This window comes from Lutra lutra, chromosome 1 (genome assembly GCF_902655055.1).
Source record: "Lutra lutra chromosome 1, mLutLut1.2, whole genome shotgun sequence".
Lineage (NCBI taxonomy): Eukaryota > Metazoa > Chordata > Mammalia > Carnivora > Mustelidae > Lutra > Lutra lutra.
The window spans coordinates 78,179,945-78,202,441 of record NC_062278.1 but is presented as its reverse complement, the minus strand read 5'-3'; the positions used below and the strand labels follow the sequence as shown (position 1 = coordinate 78,202,441).

The 22,497-nt window shown below is 37.3% G+C and overlaps 2 protein-coding genes across 8 annotated transcripts in view; one reads left to right on the top strand and one right to left on the bottom strand.

The window, feature by feature from the left end:
• MED12L (mediator complex subunit 12L) overlaps nt 1-22,497 on the bottom strand; it is a 333,058-nt gene that overhangs the window by 35,263 nt on the left and 275,298 nt on the right. For 4 of the 7 annotated variants that reach the window (XM_047727957.1, XM_047727948.1, XM_047727968.1 and 1 more), the window contains 11 exons: nt 21,743-21,817; nt 21,434-21,624; nt 20,489-20,650; nt 18,474-18,585; nt 16,094-16,183; nt 14,904-15,013; nt 14,578-14,713; nt 13,613-13,780; nt 11,247-11,609; nt 9,220-9,376; nt 5,357-5,568 (listed from right to left, as the gene is read on the bottom strand). In XM_047727957.1, coding sequence (XP_047583913.1) covers nt 5,357-5,568; nt 9,220-9,376; nt 11,247-11,609; nt 13,613-13,780; nt 14,578-14,713; nt 14,904-15,013; nt 16,094-16,183; nt 18,474-18,585; nt 20,489-20,650; nt 21,434-21,624; nt 21,743-21,817 — 1,776 coding nt within the window. The remainder of the gene's footprint in view (nt 1-5,356; nt 5,569-9,219; nt 9,377-11,246; nt 11,610-13,612; nt 13,781-14,577; nt 14,714-14,903; nt 15,014-16,093; nt 16,184-18,473; nt 18,586-20,488; nt 20,651-21,433; nt 21,625-21,742; nt 21,818-22,497) is intronic. The other 3 variants (XM_047727983.1, XM_047727978.1, XM_047728001.1) reach the window with 1 other exon arrangement.
• P2RY12 (purinergic receptor P2Y12) overlaps nt 13,985-22,497 on the top strand; it is a 44,790-nt gene continuing 36,277 nt past the window's right edge. Inside the window, exon 1 of the mRNA XM_047728134.1 lies at nt 13,985-14,126. The gene's annotated coding sequence lies outside the window, so the exon portion shown is untranslated. The remainder of the gene's footprint in view (nt 14,127-22,497) is intronic.

The following is a 22,497-nucleotide window of genomic DNA, read 5'->3' as shown; positions in this document are numbered from 1 at the left end:
TTACACTATCAGGAAAATTACAGAAGGGAAACCTTGAATAGCTAATAAAGTTATAAAAGAAGCCTAAATTCACAGGTAATTGGGAAACAGAAATTAAATGTCCTAGTACTGTTTCACCTGCTCTGAATGAGAAGATTACGATTGGACAATATCAAGCGTTAGTGGGGATGTAAAGAAAGGAAAAAACTCATTTATAACTGATGAGAATCACCATTACTTTGGAAATAAAATCAGCATTTCCACTTCCAAATACATACCCTACCTAATTTCCTCCATATGTCCAGAATAAACATGATAAATGTGTTTATTGCTGCATTGTTAACAGTAAGAAAAATCTGGATATAAATGATCAACAGGAGAATGGATAAATATTATGCTAATATTCATAATGGACTAGCATCCAAGACAAATGAATAAAACTATATAAAACAAAGTAGATAAAATTCAAAATTGATCAAAATAAAAAGCTGCTAAACAAAACAATACATATGTGAGACCATTATATTAAGTTTCAAGTCCAAAATTAATACTATATGTTTATGTTAATGGTTGCAAAAATATGTAGTAAATGTATAAAAAAATCATAAGAAAGAAAAACACTAAAGTCTTGATAGTGATACCTCTTTATAGGAAAGAAGGAAAATGAGAGCAGACATACTATAAAGTTTTATTTTTTTAAATGACCAATGGCAGAACATTATTACTCAGTGAAGCTAAGTAGTAAGTCCGTTAGTGTTGTTATATTTTCTATTCTTCTCCGTATGTTTGACATACACCTCTAGAGAATGAGAGAGGGAGAGAATAAAGGAAACAGATATTCCAAGGTGATGCTCTATTCCTAGGGTAAGAGTTCAATTACCAGACAAAGGGTAGCCACCCAACTTAAATGGGTTACATCAATCCAAGAGGCATGTTTTCAGGATGTTACAGATTTACTTTTGCCAGGGAGCTAACTACTCTGGGAGGATCTGACTCAGTCATTGTTCTTTATTAAGTTATCTTATTCCTTCACTTAGATAAACAATGATAGCACCTGTCATGTGGGTAATAATTTAATGTTCTTAAAAGTAACCACCAGCTATTAGTGGACACATCATGTCCCTCCTCTGTCAGAAATCTTTCTCTTTAACGTCATCAATATCCATATAATTATCTGTAGCCTATAACCAATTGCATTCTTCTAAATCTGTTTCAGCCAAATTTAAGCTAAACATACTGTTTGTCTTTCTCTGGACTACTAAAATAAATTGGCTGGGACTGATAACAACAAAGAACAGCAAAATGATTTTGTGCACTGAATGGGGGAAATTAGGATAAAGCTATACCATAAAACAAGGCAAACAATTAAGTCCTTTTCATGGATCAAAACTTAGATTCTCTCCAAAAGCCCCCTCTGTAGAAAACTGATATGGGCGGGGGTGTTACTGGGGAAGAGGGGTGCTGAAGTAAGTTCCTTCTGTCAGAAGATAAATACTGGATGTAAGAAAGAGGACTGGAAAACAATTTAAGCAGCATTTTGCATTATTTTCACCAATATTCTATATTTTGTGATTTCCATATGATATGCAGAAAATAGAACACAAGGATATTTTTAACACTGAAATTGGAATCAGCCCCTCTCAAGTTTGTATTACAAAACTTAGACAGTAAAAAAATCACTGCTTTAAGAAACCAAAATGGTTACTAGGAAAACTAAACAACATTCCTTCTTACTGGCTCTTCTATGGGCAGCCAATGAGCACCAGTCTTATTAAGGACAATTAATATAATGACAGGAGGAAAGCATTTGAAGTGTTCTTATTCTCTTTCAATTCTTAAGATAGTTAAGAAAATAAAAATCATTTTTATGGGACAGAGAATTCCTTTGAAATAATACATTCATGATACTAATAAAACACTAACAACAAGTATGACAGCTAACATTTTTTGAGCACTTACTATGAGCCAGCCACTGTTGTATGGGCTGTTACGTATATTATAACATTGATTTCACAAGAACACTTTAAATATTGCATTAACTTCATTTTATAGATGAGGCTTTCAGGCACAGAAAGGTGACATATTCGCTACAGTGAGACCCCCTTTACATAAGGGACATTGAGTAAAGAATGGAGAATGATCATTTTTACTTTCCTGGATAAAGAGTGTAACTAAAAACAATGAAAATAAGTTTCCTTGCCAGAACATCCTTATGTATACCACTAGGTATTACAGCTGTAAGAAAGTCCAGTCAATTACAATCATTGCATTAAATAATTTGATTGAAAATACTTAAAAATATCCAAGCTATTTAGCATCTGTTTTCTTAACACTACACCAATACCCTAATACATTCTTTAGGAAATATAAGAATGATCCATAACAGAAAAATTCCAACTACAGCAGATATTCAGCTTCTGCAGTGGACAGAGGGTTATTTTATAACTATATTGTAGTTTTCATCGTGCATCATCTAAGGTTAGATGATTCCTAGGTACATCAGCTTCTTTCCATTAAGGTGGAAAGAGGCTAAGGGAATTCTTCTGCTTGGTCTGAGCCATATCCAGAATCCACGAATTTATGTTTTCCCTGCCCCATCTAGGTTTTTAAAAGAACCATAGCAGATCACTGGAAGAAGTTTCTGGAAGCACTCAGGAAAGCTGAGATAAGTTTGTAGATAAAAATGAGACTGCCAAGGATTGAGACTACTAGGAAGCTCAGGGCTCCTGGAAATATTTTCTCAAAAACATGCATTCATTTGATAAGCCTTTCATAAATTCCTACCCTCTGCTCATTAGATGTAAAGATAATACAGAGTATGAGATCCTATGTCTGACCTTATCAGAAGAGGGCTACCAGGGGGTGGGAGCTCCTGGCCTAGGGAGCAGTCACATCCAAGGCTTGGAGAAACTCATCAGTCTTTAAAATAAGTACCTGCTAAAATTCTAAAATTCAGTTTTGAAGGTTTAGATCAATGAGAATTCTCTAACATGCTTGTTACATTTAAGAAAATGGATTCCTAGAATTACAAAATTGCTAGGATAAGAAGAAAAATGGTTTCTATTTCATAAGAAATAAAGACATGACAAGTTCTTACGTAGCTAGAGATAATCACATTATATGTAGGCATGTAAGGTGAAAAAATGGTCCTGGACAAAATTAGAATCAACGTTTCTCTATTTTTTCTTATCAAAAAGGATACAGGTCAGTACTTAGTAGAAAAACAACTGCATCCAGAACCATATATTAAAACAACTTAACATTATCACTTATATTCCATATGATGCAGCCTTTATTCCAGCTTAAGGATTACCACAAGGAGAATTGTTTCCTGCCACAATACCTTATTTAGCTAGATTCTAGGTATATTTATCGTTTGTGCATGAGAGGAAAGGAACTAACATTTCCCCCCAAACGTTCTAGGCACAGGCACTCTGGCAAATGCTACATGTGACCTCACTGACTTTAGGTGGGACCATACAACCATCTCACTGCTCCACGGGTATATTTTACTTCCTTAGAAGAATACTGTTTTCCCTCAAGTATCCAATATTTGAAGAATGTTGAGATTAAAAAAAAAAAAATCTGTTTCTGAAAGTCCATCAGAGATATAAAGCAAGTTTCGACCAACCATTAAAAAAATACAGGGGGGAGGGGAAGGTAAATATTGTACAATCACTGTTACGAAGTTGTATTTTTACTGCTCGAAGAAGGAATTCTCAACTTCTCAAAAAAAGAAAGGAAGTGAAGACAAAAATAATGAGAAGAAAAGAAAACAAAAAGAAACAGCTGGCAAAAAAAAAATCAGAAAAATGAACTACTTGTTAATTCTTATTAGTACAAGCAATACAGTTCTACATGGTGTAAAAGAATAGTAGTCAGGTACTTTTGACTATTTTGAGGAAAAATGTAGAAGTAATGGGTTCCTGCAGGTAACATTTTAGGTCATAAGCTTGTCTTCTCCAAATATGCAAGAATCTTTGATTATATGTAGGTTTTTCTATTCAATTCCTTTAAAAAAAAAATGTGCTTTAGAGGAAATCGCTTGTCATGACTTGTATCAGAAGGAAGCTTTTGAGGAAAAGCATGTTTACCTATAAATGGCCCAGTGAGTTTTCCCCCATGCTAGGAATCACTTAGAGCAATTCAAAACTGTTTCTTAGTATTTTAATCAAATCCTCATCACTTCTGTGTAAGAAGCAACTTAGGCTCATCTTACCTGACATCCAGGGAGTTTGAGCAATGGCTAAGAGGTCAGGGAGAGACAAGCATGCAGTTGACCTATTTCCTCTCTCCTGTCCTTCTTGTCATACATGTAAAAACAGGAACCATTTTCAAGACTATGTAACTAAGCATCCCACCTCCAGCCCTTCAAATCACTAAGGGGACTGAATGCAAAAGTGCCGTAAATTACACAATGGAGATAGGCCTAGAAAGTTTAGCAAGACATAAAGGATATACTTTTTTTAAAGCATTAGGATTTCTTGCTAATTTCAAACTTTTATCATTTTTCTTAGAGCAGGATACACCTGTGGATTGTCTACTTCCTTTGAGGTTCAAAAAAGTACCCAAATCCCAGGATTATTGTGGGAACTTAGATAACTAATACATTTAAAGCACATAGAAATGTTTTGGCAAATAGTAAGTGCTCTGTAAGTGTTAGCTGCTATTATTAATATCCTCCTCAGCTTCATCAAAATAGTGCATTTTTTGGAAAAACTGATAAGTACAAAAAGTATATAAAAATGGGGGGTCCCCAATCTCACCTCCTCTCTTTATATCATTTTGTTGAACAATCACTGTTACCTCAAAAGTTAAAGAAAACTGAGTCAGAGGGCATAAAAATAATGATATAAATCAAGAACGAAATTGAAAGTATCCATATACTATTATTTGTAATATATTCGTTCCTATAGAAGTACATACTGAAAATGGACTCTAGGCAGGGCACGGTAGGGAGAAACCTAAGAAACATCAGGACTTTAGAGATACAACTTCAGAGTGTTCAATCTAATAATAATAAACAAAAGTAAGAGCTAAAAGGAGTACATAATATGGTGATAATTATAGGGAATGAGTGCTCAGTTAGGGTCACTATAGGGATGAAAGACCTTCTGCTTCTCAGTGACTGGAGAGTCATCAGCTCTTCTTGCTTTAAGGCGTACTTTTAAAGAACCTAAGATACTTCAAGTTCCTATTTGATCAGTGATAAAAGTAAAACACACCAGAGGTATAAACCTGTAGGAGAGCTACACCTGCGCTCACGCGAGATCTCAGGGATACACCAGCAGGAAGAATATGCCCCCTACCTCACACTCATCCCTAGCTAGAGGAGCCAACAAAAGGCAGAGGTCTCCACTGCTGGATCCAGACAAACCTGTTGGAAGGGTCGAGCCTGGGCTTGCCTGAGGAGCCGCTGCTGCTGCTGCTGCTGCAGAAGCTTCATCTGTATCAACTGCTGCTGCGAGGTGATGGCGTGCAGCGGGGGCGGCTGCATCATGGCGCCCGAGCGCCGCTGCAGCATGTTGGACAGAGCTTGCTTGGTGTTGGTGGGGACGAAGGAGCCCGTGGGGTCCAGTCTAGAGCCACCTACAAAAAGCAACCAGAAGGAAGGGCTCTCTAACGCGTGCTAAAGCAACAGGTCTTCTCTATTTTATCAAAACGCAGAAACCTTACCTTCTAAGCCTCACTTTACAAGCAAATAGAAAATAAGGCCCCACCTCACACCATACAAATATTAAAGATATGTTGAGTACTGCATCATTCCCAAAGATTGGGGACAGTGATGCAGGAGTGAATTATAGTATTTCAATGATTTCACGGAGGCCGCACTTCGGCTGGTGAACTGAAGTGCCTGAAACAGACTTGTGGGCGTGACGTCGAATCACGTGGGTTTTAAATTATGCAAGGCCCTGGGGAATACATTACCTGCATAGAGCCTACTGTCTTCGTGGTATATTTGCCAAGTGTCCTAAGCCAGGCATAGAAACCCTTTTGTCATTTTAAACAAATTTGAAGCTCATGGTGTTTAAGTTTACCATGACAAAATAAAAATGCCTCTTTCCTCATAGAGGGCATGAAAATACTTTCAAATCTTGAAAGGCTTAGAAACTTCAAATACCATGACTCGAAAGACAAAACATGTTTTTGAAGGCTTGAAATCAAACAGGAGACGTTGATTATAGGGATGCCTGAGAAATCAAAGGAAATCCTTAACATATTAGCATACATAATTTGTTAAATGCCTTTAAGAGTTTGGGAGGAGGGGCACCTGGGTGGCTCAGTGGGTTAAGCTGCTGCCTTCGGCTCAGGTCATGATTTCAGGGTCCTGGGATCGAGTCACACATGGGGCTCTCTGCTCAGCAAGAAGCCTGCTTCCCTCTCTCTCTCTCTCTCTGCCTGCCTCTCCGTCTACTTGTGATCTCTCTCTGTCAAATAAATAAATAAAATCTTAAAAAAAGAAAAAAGAGTTTGGGAGGAAAGATTTTCAATATTTGTTGGCTTCAAATGAGGTGTCAATCAGTGATTTACCAGATAGTTTATATTATTTCATATATGTGTAAGAAATCCTCTATATAAATTATCTCACAAAAGAGGTTTTCTCTTTTTTTTTAAAGTAAGTTGTATGGTGGGAACAAACATTTTAAAGCTGAAAACCCACATTCTTTTAAAGACTCAGAACCACAACCAGTAATGTGATTTATAAAATCATTCAGCAGCATTTGAAGAACACTGGGGATAAAAGAGGAAAGTCAACTTAAGAACATATGGCAAGGTAACTTCTGTTGAAGCAAGAACTGGAACTTACTAATCCATAAAAATTTAATGGACTATTTTATAGGTAAAAGGGATTCTTTCTAGGGATTAGGCCATAGTCTACTTTCTTTTAATTTTCCTTTTTTATAATCTTGTAGCTTTGAGCTAACTAAAGAAAGAAGGTAAGTATCCTTGAAGCATTCTGTATATTCCTATCTACTTACTTTCCTCACCTTCTCTCACTAAATGCTATTCTGAATATGGTGTTTAATCTTCCCAAACATTTCCTTATAACTTTACCATAATGGTGTGTATACATGAGAAAGAAAGAGAAACTGTGTTTTGGGGGGAGTATATACACACATGTGTGTTGAGGGGGCATATGGCTCTGCATTTTAACTATACATGAATGAAAGCAGAGTGTACACACTCTTCAACTTCATAGGATTCATCATTTTACAAAAATCAATTCACACATATAAAACCCCTATAAATGCTTGTTTAACATTTTTTCTTACATGTCATCGTACTTAAAACTTACCTAATACCTAAACTTCCTTAACTTATAAATACCTTTTATAGCATTTTAGGGAAAGAAAACATAGGTCTTTATAAAATACTTAGCCTTTAATTCATACTGAATTGGTGTTTAAAAGTGCTACAGAATTCACAAGAACTTTGGAACTGAAAAGAGAAAGTCAAATGAGAAAATGATTGTGTATTATTTTCCACACTTATCATTGTCTAGTTTACTCTTTTATGGTCTACATTCACTCATTCAGCAAACTGTTTTTAAGAGCTTACTAAAAGCCAGACGTTGCTCTAAGTTCTGAGGATACTATAGTGAACGAAACAGAAAACATACCTGCCCCAACAGAGTATTGTGGGAAAGCTGGATAATAAATCAGTAAGTAAGTTAAATACATAGCATATAACCAAGTGCTGATCTATGGAGAAATAGAAAGGAGAGGGGAACAGGGTGCAGGAAAGGGGTGTGGCTTACCGTTTATAAAAGAGGGTGGTCAGTGGAAGCCCACTCAGAAAATGGTATCTGACCAAGCCCTAAGGAGGGAGGCAGTGAGCCATGGAAAATATCTAAGTGTGAGCACTCCAGGCAAGGGCGGGTGGCGGGCAGCAGAGGCAAATGCCCTGAGGTAGGAATATGTTAAGATCATTTGCTGAATTAGGGTTAGGCCATCATCTGTGTGCTACATTTTTAAAATTACCATACAAGACCAGTGCTCTAACCCCTGAGCTATGGAGCCTAAAATTTACTTCAAATTATACACATACACAGTATATGTGTGTGCATGTATAATATAACCCTTATTTCATCATTCAAAGAAGAATGAACACTTTTATTCATTTTGTGTACTGCAATAACCTAACACCCAAAACAGAGTCCGGAACATTATGAAGTTCAATGCATTTTGTTGAATAAATAATTGAATCACCTACTCTATGAGGACATATATTAAAGTATCTCTTGTACAGATAACCAAGCTGAGGCACAGAGACATTAAGACCTGGTCAAGATTACACAGCAGGGAGTGGTTGGAGCCAGTCCTGAACTATAACTTCCAGACCAGTCCTCTCAACCTCTAATTTAGATGACAAAATATGGATTCTCCCCTGCTGTAAGCCAAGAATCAAACAATGTCTTTCCTAGGCCTCAAGATGTCATACTCAAATTACAATAAAAATCACAAACTAAAGACTAAGATCTCAAAATATACCATTTGTTGAACAAGCAAACTGTCATTTAGAAAAAAAAATTTTAATTCATTTCTAAGTAAGAGATTTTTTATTTAGGAAATGTTCATTTCAGATATAAAGTCTACTTGGGCTTGAAAGGAAGCAATACTAAAATCAGGGACATTTACTATAGATTCAGTAGTTTTCCTTCTTCGATATCTCAATCTGTTGCTGAATCAAATTTCTGAGATACTTCACAGTATAAACAATTTACAAACACAAGAAAATGAAGATACGGTGCAATACTAATTTTTTAAAACACCATAAGAATTATATCTGATATAAACACACAAATTTCACAACATACAACTTTTGTCAACTTTGTATCTGACAGTGCAAATTTTCGTCAGTGGCTAATTTCCTTCTAACATCTAACATCGAATGAATCTCCCAACTCAGAACATAACCTAGCAACTAAAACCGTACTGTAACATTTGAGAAACCCTCCCAAGTTGGCCACATACTAAATTACTCTATATGCCAGATTGATTCTTACAATTAGAATATGATCATCTATGTGACAATCAAAAATAGATTAAAAGACATATTAAAAAACCCTAATTTTAGAAGAAGAAAAAAAATTTCAAGTGGAAAGGATTACAGGAATGTCAACTGAGAACTCAGTTCTTGCAATTCCCACGTTCTGTGATGATTTCAGGTTAAAAGTAAAGAAAACGCCAAGCTACTTCGCATCTCAGAGTGACCAGACCTCACTCTCTCTTCACATACCTGGAGTAAGAGATTGATTCTGAAGGAAAAAACCCGGCTGCTGGGGCTGACCCATGAGGTTGTAGCCCCACAAGGTGGACTGTGGATGGTGCAACATCTGGGAGGAAATGGGTGAGTAGTTAGGAGGCACTCGGTATATGTTGCTCTGTGGATACTCCTTCAACATAAAGTTAAAAAAAAAAAGTTATTTAATTTCACAAACTATATAGATAATGAATGCAAGTTCATCGTATCACATTACTTGAGCCAGTGCCTGTTCCAGTGGATAGGGCTGTTTTTATAGAGGGGAAGATGGAAGGCAAGGGTGTCAGTGTGTTCTCTGCCAAACACTCATTTGAGTAAAAACTTTTGACTCAGGAAGCACTTGACTTAAGAAGTGGAGGGAAAATATAAAAGGATCACTTCTGAAGTTTGTTTTTAAAATCCTAAAAGCACATCAACACTGACCACTGCCTACAACTGAAACCACATCTTCAGATGCTAAGTCTCTGGAGATCATTTCATCTTAGGTCATCTTAGGAAGCCTTGCTGGTATATTGGGTCTGGATGAGAATGAGGCCAGAAAGACCCACAATACTTCAGGACCAGTCCCTGGCCTAGACAATATTTTATTGCTAGTTTTCAAGGCAGCAACCTTAAGACACAGACTCTCCACCATCTGCCTGTACCCCGCTCTCCCCACCCAGATTTCGTCTTCCTTCTAAGAGATGCAAAGTCTTTAAAGTTCACATCCAGATGTCTCAATTTCCCTGCCACCCCTCAGCCCCCTTCTCTTAGTCTAGCCCTAAAGGATAAAGGGAAAACAAATCCTTGGATCTCTGAAATATAACCCGCTGGGTAGGGGCAGTTCTAGAAGTAGTATGGGAGGAAGGGACATTACCAGGACTCACTCAGGAAATGAGAGGAGTTTTAGGACTTTTGTATCTGAAAAAAACAGAAATCTATCCATGTGGACTGATGAGCTAGGAGAGTCCAGATTTTAGGAAGTGGCAGTCTGGATCTTTTTGAGCACCTCTTCAAGACAAAGGAATATTGGCAGGAAGACCATATGAAAAGAGGGCACTGCCATTCAAGTGGCATCTAAAAGTGATGATGGTCTTTTCTAGAAAAATATTAATCACCAAGATATCAGCTAGGAAAATATAAGTTTTGGTTCTGACATAGGTAAATTTTAATAATTAGACATGACATCTGAATATGACATCATGAAATATTCAGAACAAATCTGAATATTTCTTCCATTGTACAAGAATACCCTTGAATTTTATACAAAATCTCAAGTATTTTTCCAGGTGAATTTAAATGTAAAGACATTTTTACACATTAATTCTATAAATGCTATAAAATTATTTCCAAATTACCATCTCATACATTTCTGTTGTTTTTAAGAACATGCAGTTATACGTAGGTAAGGTTAATAGGGAAAAAAAGAAATGGAACTTTTTAAAAATTGTGTTTATCTTTTATAAAATCTAAAAGTATGTTAAAGAATACACACATAGACAGACACACACACACACACAGGATAATAAGATGGAATGCTAAAATACAAAATCTCAGAAACATCCTACTGGATATATTAGATGACATGTTAGCTAAGGAAATGCAAATAGTTTTTCACATTAATTTACTACAGGTGTCAGCTGCTCAAAATATGATAAATATTTTAAACATGAGATAATACAAATATGTAAGAAGATGAGATTTTTAGGGATCTAAGAAATTCAAGTTTCAAATGTGAGGAATTATGAGGCACTGAAATATTAATTAAAGATTATTCACAAGAGAAGCCTAAAATTAAAGTAATGAACAGTAGAGGAGGGAAAATCAGAAGCTATAATCCTGTTGTCTGTGACAAGTCACTGTTCATTTACCATTCTATTAATTAAGGCAGAGCTTTGTTAGGATTACAACTATTACGATAAGGCTTCTAATGCTTTTCCTGTTGCTAGGGACAGACTCTGGGCATGATTAAATCTCCCACTAGGTGTTAGTGAGCCAAAGGCCTCCCGACTTCCCTTACTCACATCAACTCTCGAGCTTGATTTCGTCTTGCGCTTCCTTCCCTTTGTCTTCTTCTCCTCGTCTGTTGTGGTTTTTCCCTGATCTGACAGCTCAGCTGATTTCCTCTCTGGCTCTTGAGAGACGGGAGATGTGGGCTCTTCCTCTTCCTCCTCGGGAGGCAGGGGCAGTGGCTCGAGGTAGTAACTTCGGGGCTTGGGCATGGGGTGTGTGTGATACAGCAGCAGGTGATGCTGTTCCTCATACTTGATCACCTTTCGGTCCACTCGGACAGTCCCAAACCAGGCCCAGGACAGAGGTGCCGGGTTCTTCTGACCCTCAAACAAATCCCAGGGGGACACCTTCTGCTTTGTAGAGACCTGGAGACCCTGTGGTTGAGATAATGCTCTGTGAGCTCACGTTCAGATCTTTCCCTAACTCAGAGGCAAACTTGCTTAGGACATGATGCAAAGAACATTCTGGCTGGTGGGGAGGTTTAGAGTGCCCTAGCATACAGCAGACAGGTAAATGCAATGGCTCAGGGTTACCCAGCTAGATCACTGGAGAGCCACGGCAAGAATTCTGACCCTGAAGTTCAATTCTGCATTTCTTTAGGCCACATGATATTTTGTTCAGGCTGCAACACCAGATGGTCCAGTATACTTTACCATAAATAGGTATTTTTTCATTTAGGGCTTTTATTGCTTTGTTTTGCTTTTAGGAAAAAAACACTTTCTGGAAAGTACTGCAATGTTGACCTTTATTAAATTATCATAAATTATAACTCCTTGTATCCTAGTTTTTGTTGTTGTTGTTGTTTTTGAGATAAAACAAAACTTCAGAGTCAAGTTACAGTCAGCCTCTAATTGGGCTCAAATTAGCTTCAGTCCAAACATGTATGGGCTTGATTCAGTATAGGAATCTTTCACATACTTAATAAGCCAGTTTCTGAATAGTTAAGGAATACTACTACAGAAGTAACTCATACCAACAGGTACAAATAAAGTCCTTTAATTCAAGCTTCTCTCCACCAAGTTTAGAAGAGGAAATGTTACTCTGTTTCTGAAAATAAAGGTTTCTTATTTTTAACATTAACTCGTGATGTCTCTTGGCACTTTCCCAGGCATACCAACTTGAAGAAAATATTTTTCCTCAGAATGACCCCAAAAACAACTACTCAGACATTCCATAAGATATAAATGCTCCTGTTCTTATCAACACAAGTCTTCCATGGATGGATTAATCCAAAATCAAGGTTCATTTACCCATGTATGTATAAATTGACTGTTTCCTAATACTGTCTTGAGCTTGGACCTCTTTCCTGAGTGCAAAGACCACATACCCGAATGGTTTTTAGATGTCTCACCACTAGAGAGCCGAATGAATCTGCAAACTCAACCTGCCCATAACACTAGCTTTTTCTGTCTCCACAGCCACACTGGTAAGAGTACTTGGGTTACTCTGAATTGACGCAGCATTGCATTTCTCCTAAGAGCCGCATTCTTTCTTACCTTTGCGAAAACTCTTCCATGGGCCTGTATAATACTCTTCCCTACTTCCCAGCTAACTCTTAATCCTTCAAAATAATTCAAGTGTCAGTTTTGTGGGGGACGCTATTCTGACTATCTACTCCTTATCTAAGGGTGGGTGACAGCAATTTCTCAGGGCCCCCTAACCTCTGGACCATGACACACAAATCTCACCACACTGTGATTGTCTACTTCTGCTTAAGGGTAAGAGCTCTGTCTTTCATCTCTGTGGTTGCTCCATGTTCACTGAAAGAACAACCACTCTTCTCATATTTAGGGGAAACTTGTTTAATATCCTATATAAAACAGGCGTTCAATGAAATATCGTTTAACTGAGGAGAAAATTAAGTACCATCGCCCTAAAAATATTTTTTACTCAAAATAGCTTACTACATGAAGAATTTATCAATCAAAATTTTCTCATCTAAACATATTGTTGTCAAGTCTGAAGTAAAATCAGACTGGTCTTTGCCTTCTTTTATTTTTACAATACATTAAAAAAAAAATGATTTATTTGAGAGAGAAAGCACTCTACTGAGCAGAGAGTTAGGGGCTGGGCTCTATCCCAGGACCCTCGGGACCCCGGGATTATGATTGAGCTGAAGGCAGATGCTTAACCAACTGGGCCACCCAGGTGCCCCTTAACAATACATTTTTACTTAGTTTTCCTTCAGCAGGTTTCAACAAATTCACTTAAGTTCATGTAGAGCATTAAATGAATATCTATACAATAATGCCAATGACCAAAGCATTGAAATGATAAGACTATGCTTAAAAAAAATAAATCAAACAACTATAAAATTGAGGCATTTCATATACCCTATAGGAAGACAAGAAAATATATACAAGAAACAAACATTTACTCTTGCCTGTTTTTTATCTATAGAGTCGAATCCAGCAATTTTGTTTCCCTTTGTGTCAATCAAGGAACCCATAGGTTCGCAAGTGATGACATCACATGTCTGTTTTGGCAAAGGTAGCAACTGTCGAACTTTGTCAATACTTTCTGATCTCTTGTCTCCTAGCTCTTTCTAAAAACAAACAAACAAACAAACAAAACAAAAAGAGATAGAGAAGTGGGACAGAAATTACAATGAAGGCAAAAGTTGGTGAGAAGGAAGTTTCTCTATGAAACATTTCCTTTTTTATAGCCAGAATGTTCTTTAACCTTGAACATGGTCTATGATGCTGCTTTCAATTAGAGTAGTATGTTTCATTTCTTCTATTTAAGTAGAAAATAGAACACATACAGTGGGACCCTGGTTACACAACAAGTATCGCAGTGCTGAAATGACAAAAATCCCGTGTAGTAGTTGCCAGCAGAAGGCAGAAGCTGCAGCACAGAACACGTTCTCAAATCCAGGGTCAGACCTCAAGGTAATCATTGGTTATTTTATTGATATGGTCGTCAAATATATTGATCTTTTTTCTTTTCTGTACCATTTGTTTACAGTTTACTTCAAAGACTGAATTATTGGTTTTTCAAATGAATTGGGTTTAGAAATATCAATGTAAATGGTTACTTTTCAATTATATGGGCCAGTCCAAGCATGGATTTATCCTAAATCCAATGTGGGCATCTTTGTTATACATTTGATAATAGATTTTTAGAGTTCCTTGAAAGTTAAATATTTTGTGAATATCAATTTTTAAAGAAGTATCTTCAAGCTATATGCTTATAACTTTTGAGAACTAGTAAGCTGGTAAGGCAAATAGCAAAATAACCACATAACATCTAACTTAACACAGTAAATTAAGGTAAAATGCAGTAAAAAACTAATGCATAAACTACCTGAGATCATAATATATAAGCAGGTCACAAACTTACTTTCAGTTTCTTTACTAAATTCATGTATGCACGTTTGTTCTCTTCAGATCCTCCTGGGGATGCATTTGATAGGTCTGAGGCTAAAGTTCCATTGATTAAAACACCCAGCATGTCAAGAACTGTTGTGAATAATTCACTAAGAGGGGGAAAAAAATAATTTATTTTCACCTTAGAGCAAAACCAAGATACCCTTAACTAAAAGCATTTTTATTTAAGGCAAAGAACTTTTGATGGTAACTAAGAGAGTAAGAGGTGATTTGTAGTCAGCCTATCAAAGCTTCTACTAGGCACGTATGTGGCGTGCTACATGTGATGTAAGAACATACTTGTTAGTGTGCATGTCAACAGTTCCAGAAGTAATGATCTGGAGAAGGAGGAGGGCCCAATCTGTCGTCCATTGGGTGCTTCTCTGCACAGTGTCAAACATTCCGCCCACCTGGCACAAGAAAAAAATACAATAAAACTCTATTACAACGAAAATACCATCCCCATCACTTTATGTAGCCAATTTTGATTTGTTAAAAAACAAACAGACAGACAGACAACAATAACAAGACTCTAATTTATGGGTTATCATACCTTCTCTCTTACCTAGCTACCTATTTGTCACTGTTTTTTGGTTCCTTCAGCACAGGTATTTGGTCCTTCAAAAAAAGGGGGTGGGGTAGGAGGAGAAGAGGGACCTGAGTGTGGGCACAACATCAATATGAATTAAATAATAGGAAAATTAACTTTCTTTTGTTCCTAATCTTTCATAACACCCAGTTTTACCATATAACTTTAGTCCAATCTGAAGAGATCAAAACCAGGTGAGTTGTTTATCTATGACTTTGTGTTATTCAATTACTACTGCATCTAAGCCTGTTATCATACTAACACTTGGAAATATCCAGTAAAACAGAAGACTGAGGAGCAGGAGGCCTGGCCCCAGGTCTACTCACTCATGTGTGGGAATTAAGTTAACGACAACTGCCAAATAACAGGCAAGTCCTCCTCCTCCTCCAGAGTAGACTTCACGGAGACTTGTTCAATGGGAAAAGAAAAATTCAAAGAAATGTGCAATGTGTGAGAAATTTTCGATGTCTGTATAGCCTCCCTGTCAAATTTGTTTTAATGACCGATCTGATGGAGAGTCTGACAAAAGTTCGACTTACGGCACATTTTTATATAGAGGTTTTTAAATGAGTATAATAAAAGCTAATTCATCTCAAAACAGTAACCTTCTCAGACCTACTCTTAGCACAAACTGAAAAGAACGAGAGGTTCCCTGGGGTGGGAGGTACAGAAAGCAAACCAATGCCCCAAAATTCCTACGCCCTCTATAAGTCAGACCAGACAGGAAGGTCAGCACCAAGGAGGACAGACACGTGAGAGACAGGGGAGTTGTCAAAGCAAACAGTGGAAGGCCTCACACCTTATAATGAAGGGGATAACCAGAGAAGAAGTGGAGAGCGAGAGGCTATTTTCACATTTAGGTTAAATGTAATGGAGGGAAAGCACTAGAAATGCCCCTTACCAAATTTAGGCGAAGTTGCAATGCTTCATGCATCATCTGCCGTGCTTTTATGTCGTCCTGGTATCGTTCTTCTCTCCAATTACTCAAAATCTAAACCAGCAAATAAATGAGAGAACCCAAAACTTATTTTCCCTATTAAAGTGGATTGTTTTTCTTATATTTAAAGTTATACTGAGCTTCCTACTGACAGTCAAAAATAACTTCTTCCTTTAACGAATAACAAAGCAAAATAAAATTTTAGCTTTCTTGCTTCCTTCCACGCAGACAGAAATCTGGCTATTTCTGGCTCGTTGCCTTTCTAAGTGGAAGAAGAAAATTCTCATCTATTTACAATCCTGTTAAGTAAGGCTTAAAGAAAATGCTTTAAAGGAAGATGAAGTTAAGATTAACAAACAAAAAAGATTATTTTTCAATATGTTATTTCATTGGTCTTACTAAGATAAATACCGAACAGACAAAATTACATCTTATATCAGTTCTGTGTTACATTTCTAGGGACCTCCTGTGAGGTCAAATGTATTATTTTGATGTTTTATTGAAGGGGGGGCTTGCTGTCTTCCATGTCTGTCTTCATTGATAAAGAAGTACGTACTATTTTGAAAAATATGACAACTTTGACATCAGTCAAGTGGTGTATTGTTCTACAAAGTGAGTGCTTTCACTGATTCAGACTAATGTTAGAAAAGGGAAGGTCTGCTTAGGAAAAGCAAACCACAAGTGGGCAACACCCTAGAATCAGATGATGAGGGCAAAGTCCCTCCCCCTCTGCCATGCTCTGAAATATGGTAACTATTGAGAATCATCTTATGAGTTAAAATGAGTCACATGTGGAAGTAACCCTGCCCAGTAGATGAGCTGTAAGTATATATGGCATGATGAGAGGAGATCATTTCTTCAATCTCATCAATATAGAGTCCTCTCCCAAGTTGGACGTGAGGGTCCAAGACAGTAAACACAAATCTGATTCACAGCTTTCATTCTATCAACAGGAAAAATTAAAATAACAAGTAGCATGAACCAGAGCAAGGGGATATTGAATGACCAAGGTCCAATTTTTGGAAAGTAATCAGGGAGGGCCTCCATGAGGAGGTGACACCTGAGCCCAGAGTTGCTGAAATGAGGAAGCAATCCTCCTATTATCTAGGAAGAAAGCCTTCCATGTGAAAGGAAAAAGAGATATAAAGGCACTGCAACGAGAATCTGCTTGCCAAGTTCAAAGGATAGCAGGGAGCCTGGTGGCTCAGTCAGTTAAGTGTCTAGCTCTTGATCTCAGCTCAGGTCATGATCTCAGAGTCGTGGGGTAGAGGCCCACCTTCGGCTCCATGCTCGGTGAGCAGTCCGCTTCTCTCCCTCTTTCCATCCCTCTGCCCTTCCCCCCAATCATGCTTGCTTGTTCTCTAAAATAAATTAATTTAAAAAAAATAGCAATGCGGTCAGTGTGAAAAGTGGAGTGAGCAAGGTATGAGTTGTAGGAAACAAGGCAGAAGTGGGAGCCAGGGCAAAATCATGCAGGCCTCAATAAGCCCAGACTTTGAATTTTTATTCTAGACATAGTAAAAAACACTGGAGTATCTTGGGCACCAGAGTAACAGCTGATTTACATTTTAGAAGGATCACTTTGGCTGCTGTGCAAAGGATAGATCTCTTAGATCTTAAAGGCGAGAGATGATGAGAGGCCCAAATGAGTTAAGTATCCTTGTTCACATTCATCTAGTATCATCTACAAGAAAGACATGATGTCATAGAAACAGAGGGCCATATGAGGGTTCCATTTGGCTCTGCAGCAGGATAAAACATTCTACATGACAAATCTACCTACTTTGCTCAATTCCGCATTTTCCAATTTCTAGTTTCATCACCCCGCTTCCTTGGAGTACACAGAATGCAAATCCCCCAAAGAGTGACCAAGAGAACTGTGGTTGGTAGAAAGCCAAAATTTAAATTCTTTGTACACGAATCAATATGCCTTCTGATTTTGAAATTAGCACTCAAGCTGAGACCCTCCAGATAGGTGGGGGCTGAGCTGGAGAAGCTGGAGAGAGGTTCCTCTGTCTTAACACCATACATGCAACACACATTGCTCTAGGACCTCTCCCACAACACAGGGTCAGGAGAGGAGCAGATGTGTCAAAGTTGAATGCAATGTACAAAATATCATTTTTATAGGACACAGACATTTATTCAATGCATAATTACTGTTACAAAACTGTGAATCTTGTGATGCCTAGAACACCAGGTAGGAGAACAGGGCATGGATTGCGTCTCCCTGCATCTAACCAAAATATGCAGTTATCTTATTAATCTCAGTATTTGAAAGGAAAAAAAAAATGAATGCCATTAGAAAAATACTTGCCTGCCTTAATAGTCTAGTATACTTTACCTGATTAACTTGATTCTGAAGAGATGTTAGGAGGCCTTCCCGTTGTTCATCTTGTCCCTTAAGGCAGGTAAGGACCAGTGAAAGGAAAGGTTGTTGACTCAAAAGAGACATACTACAAAGGAAGTAGTAACAGCAGATATAGTTAGAAAGGATGGATTACTTCCTGTGCAACATAGATCTCCTGCCCTTCGGTTATTGGCCCTTATTTATTTTACTATTAGCAAAGGGAAAAGAGTAGTAAATAGCCAAAGCCTATCTGAAAAGTTAAATCATAGCTCTACTAATAAGATTAAAAGCCACTGTGATGCTTCCAAATAATTTAATATGCTCTCTTGTCCCTGAAGGCATTCCCAAACTAGCATAAATTCATACTGCAGGAATGTGTTGGGGCAGTGCAGTGAGAAGAGCGTTTTTGTTTCATATCAGTAAGCTGACTTTGAAAGACGTACATCAGCAGGAATATCACTTTATACACAGAACAAAATGAAAAATTTTAAAATTTGTCACACCCAGCTATTGTAGTAGAGCCAAGGAAACAGGCCTATATGATTTTTGTGCTTGTGTTACTTTTTAGCACATTTCTTAAGACCAAACAGGGTAGGTACTGAGAGAAGTAAGATCAGCACCTAGGTCCTGAGGATCCAAAGGCAGTAAGCTTGTTAGTGACCCACCATATCCCAAAGTCTCATCTTAAGAGGTGTGAAGGCATCTGAATTTTTAAAAAAATCTATTTTAAGTTGTCATTTTATTACCAGTTCTTCAATTATTGGAGTACAAATCATATTGACAAACTAAGTGCTATGTTGGAAAAAAAATTCTTAGAAGGAGATCAAGACCCAATTATTTCAACGTGCTTTATCCCTCTACCAGCAGAGCTGGGAGAAACTGACTTGGGACGAGTCATCCTCAAACTTTATAATACCATCTGTACCGCCGTGGGGATAATGTACATACAATGTACACGCAACTGTGCATTAGAAATTAGATTCCAGAATTAAAACTGAGTCATCTGGTGGGTTGACTGACCTTTGCAAAGGTGATGCCAAACAACCAGGTAACAAACAAAATACATGTAAATCTAGGTCTTTACCAAGACGCACTTGAGTTAAAGAGCATGGTCTCGGGAACCAGACGACCTGGGTTTAAACTCCAGATTTACAACTCCTTAGCTGTGTGTCCCTGCAAAATTAACTTTTTGGTGCTTCCCTTCCTTCAACTTAAGAAAGGTATAACAACAGCACCCACAACACATGACTGCTGTGAGAATTTAAAAGTTCACATATGTATGCAATGAGTTTTATACAATGGAATTTCATAAGGGCTCAATAAATGGTAGCTACTAAAATATTACTCATTAGGGGATATGAACTATACATGTTTAGAGTTTTTTTGTTTTGGGGGGTTTTTTTTAATGGAAGAAATCTTCATTATTTCCCTTTACTCCCGAGGTGTTAAGTTCATATTTTCACATTAGAGAACAGGTCTATTCTTTCTCAGAACCAGAGTCAGTTTGCAAATTTAATTATTTGGAACCTTTTCTAGGGCCTAAAATAAATGAAGAAAAGATTAAATTTAGTGGTTGGTAAATTTTAGTATGTAGTCTAGAACAAGAGCCCTAAATGTTACAAATATTATCTTAGTGTCCAACAGGACAAAATTATATAATTCTATGTATTTTAAACATAGATAATTAAAAGAATAAAAAGTAATTAAATGGAGAATATAGAGACTAAATGGATATCCAGATTTGATTCAATAGGTCTGAAGTGAGGCTAAGAAGTTGGTGTCCTTAATGGCTCAGCAGTAATTTGGGTACACGGGCAGAACGAACTGGTGTACTCATTATGTTTAACCTGGAACTTTCTAGGATCAGAGCGTTACCTAACAGAGTATTGCCCTTTCCATTTAAAAACAATTTCAGTGCACTCTGGGTATAGTGACCATGTATGTCTGCAAAATGTTAGTTCTTAGTCATTCCTTAAGCCCTCACACAGAGACACACCTTGCAGCCATACCTTTTCTGTTTTTGTCTGTCTCTTTCCTTTTTTGAAGAGGAGCCCAAGTGCTGTCCCTTCTCCAGCTCCTCTCCAGCAGCCTTTAGTACCCTTCCTTGCACAGAGGTCGGCAGCCTGGCAATTAGGGGGGCCACCAGCCACACACCCCTGCGTTCAGAGGAACTAAAATCAGAAATAGGTGTTATACCCAAGGAGGTGTTCTTTTCCTCTGCTCTCACAGTTGTGACAGAAACTCCAGGGCAAAACTTTGATGAATAAGAAACACCAATTATCAAAAAGCTTCCCTTTTATCTCTGTACTACCTTTCCTCTTGCCAAATATCAGATACTTGAACATATTGTTCCACTCTCACTATGGAAAGCAATAAAACGTGGGGTTCTGGGAGAATACTGTCACTAAGCTTTTTAAATCTGTGCAAGTCTTCTATGATTCTAGCTCTCTGATTAGCAACAGTCCTTTTGCACAATAAACAACACACTTTACTGTCATGGTTAAGATATGATATGTTCTGATGATGTTTAAGCATATTAATAACAAATTTTTAAGGTTTTAAAATTCACTAGTTACACTTTAAACCCAAATGATGAAAGACAAATCAACCTGCTTATCACGATTATCATTTGTGCAACACTGCCAATTAATAAAGATGGCAGAAAGAGTGTTTCCTATATAATGAATTCTATGGAACAGAGTAAACTTAAGGAGAAAATAAAGAAATTAATCCATTCTGCATATCATATGTAGTTCCAAGGAGTGTGGATGTGTTAAACACTGAGACATGATTCATCATTATGCCCTTTAAAAAATTATTAAATAATGATAAATGACACAAATAATTTCACATTCCTGCAGCTTTATGAAAAGTAACTGCATCATGCAAATAAAAATATACCATTACATGTGAAAAAGTAATCACAGTCCAATCAAACTGCAGGAAAAAAATACCTCAGAAACGTCTTTATTCCATTCTGCCTTGTGCTACTTGTATCAGTATTTCCAATTCCATTTGGGTTGAAGAGGCCCATGCCAGAATTAGAAGAATTATTGTTCAAATCAGCAGACTGCTGGAATACCTCTATTGTTGCCTTTGCAATATTGTCCAGTAAGTTGTTCATTTCAGCCACTGAACCAGAGCCCTGGAGTTACACATAAGAAAACTAGCATGCATATGTTTTACTCCATCTTCCAACATCAACGTGTTCTTGCTGTTCTTAATTTTTGTATAGATAACACATGCTTCCAATATATACTCACAGGGTCCTTCAAGCACTGTTTGATCATTAACTGAAGTTCTAGCCAGGACTGCCTTAGCGTCCACTGCTCAAGATTCTGGGGAAAATGGAAAGAATTAATGCATTAAGAATACTGAAATGTGTCTTAAAATATAATAATTCCTTGCAGTATTCCCTCTCTCAAGAAAGAACAGATTATACAGAATAAAGGAATCTGTAGGGATCAAAAGGCTCCATTATGTACATTCACTGTAGACAAATTTAAAAAAAAATTTTTTCTAAATAATGGACATCTGTGGTGCATGGGTGGCTGAGTCAGTTAAGCATCGGCTTTGGGCTCAGGTCATGATCTTAGAGTGCCAGGACCAAGCCCCACATTGGGCTCCCTGCTTGGTGGGGAGTTCTGTTTCTCCTCCTTTTGCCCCTCCCCCTGCTCACGTGCTCTCTCTTGCTCACTCATACACTCTTATCTCTCTCAAATAAATAAAATCTTTAAAATAAATGAAATGAAATGAAGTGAAATAAAAATAATGCACATTCAGCCAGGCACTGGAAATAAAACAAGGATTTCTTCTCTCAATATCTATTTACCTAAGTAATCCATTCCAAAATAATTTCAATACTTTTTGACTAATATATTTAAGGCTATCCCTCCAGAAAGCTTATGTCTCATCTAAATACAGCAGATTTAAAATATCAGTGTTTATACTATGATTGTATAGCATCTCCAGTATCTATATTTAACTAGCAATGAGGTGCAACAATTTCACAGAAGAG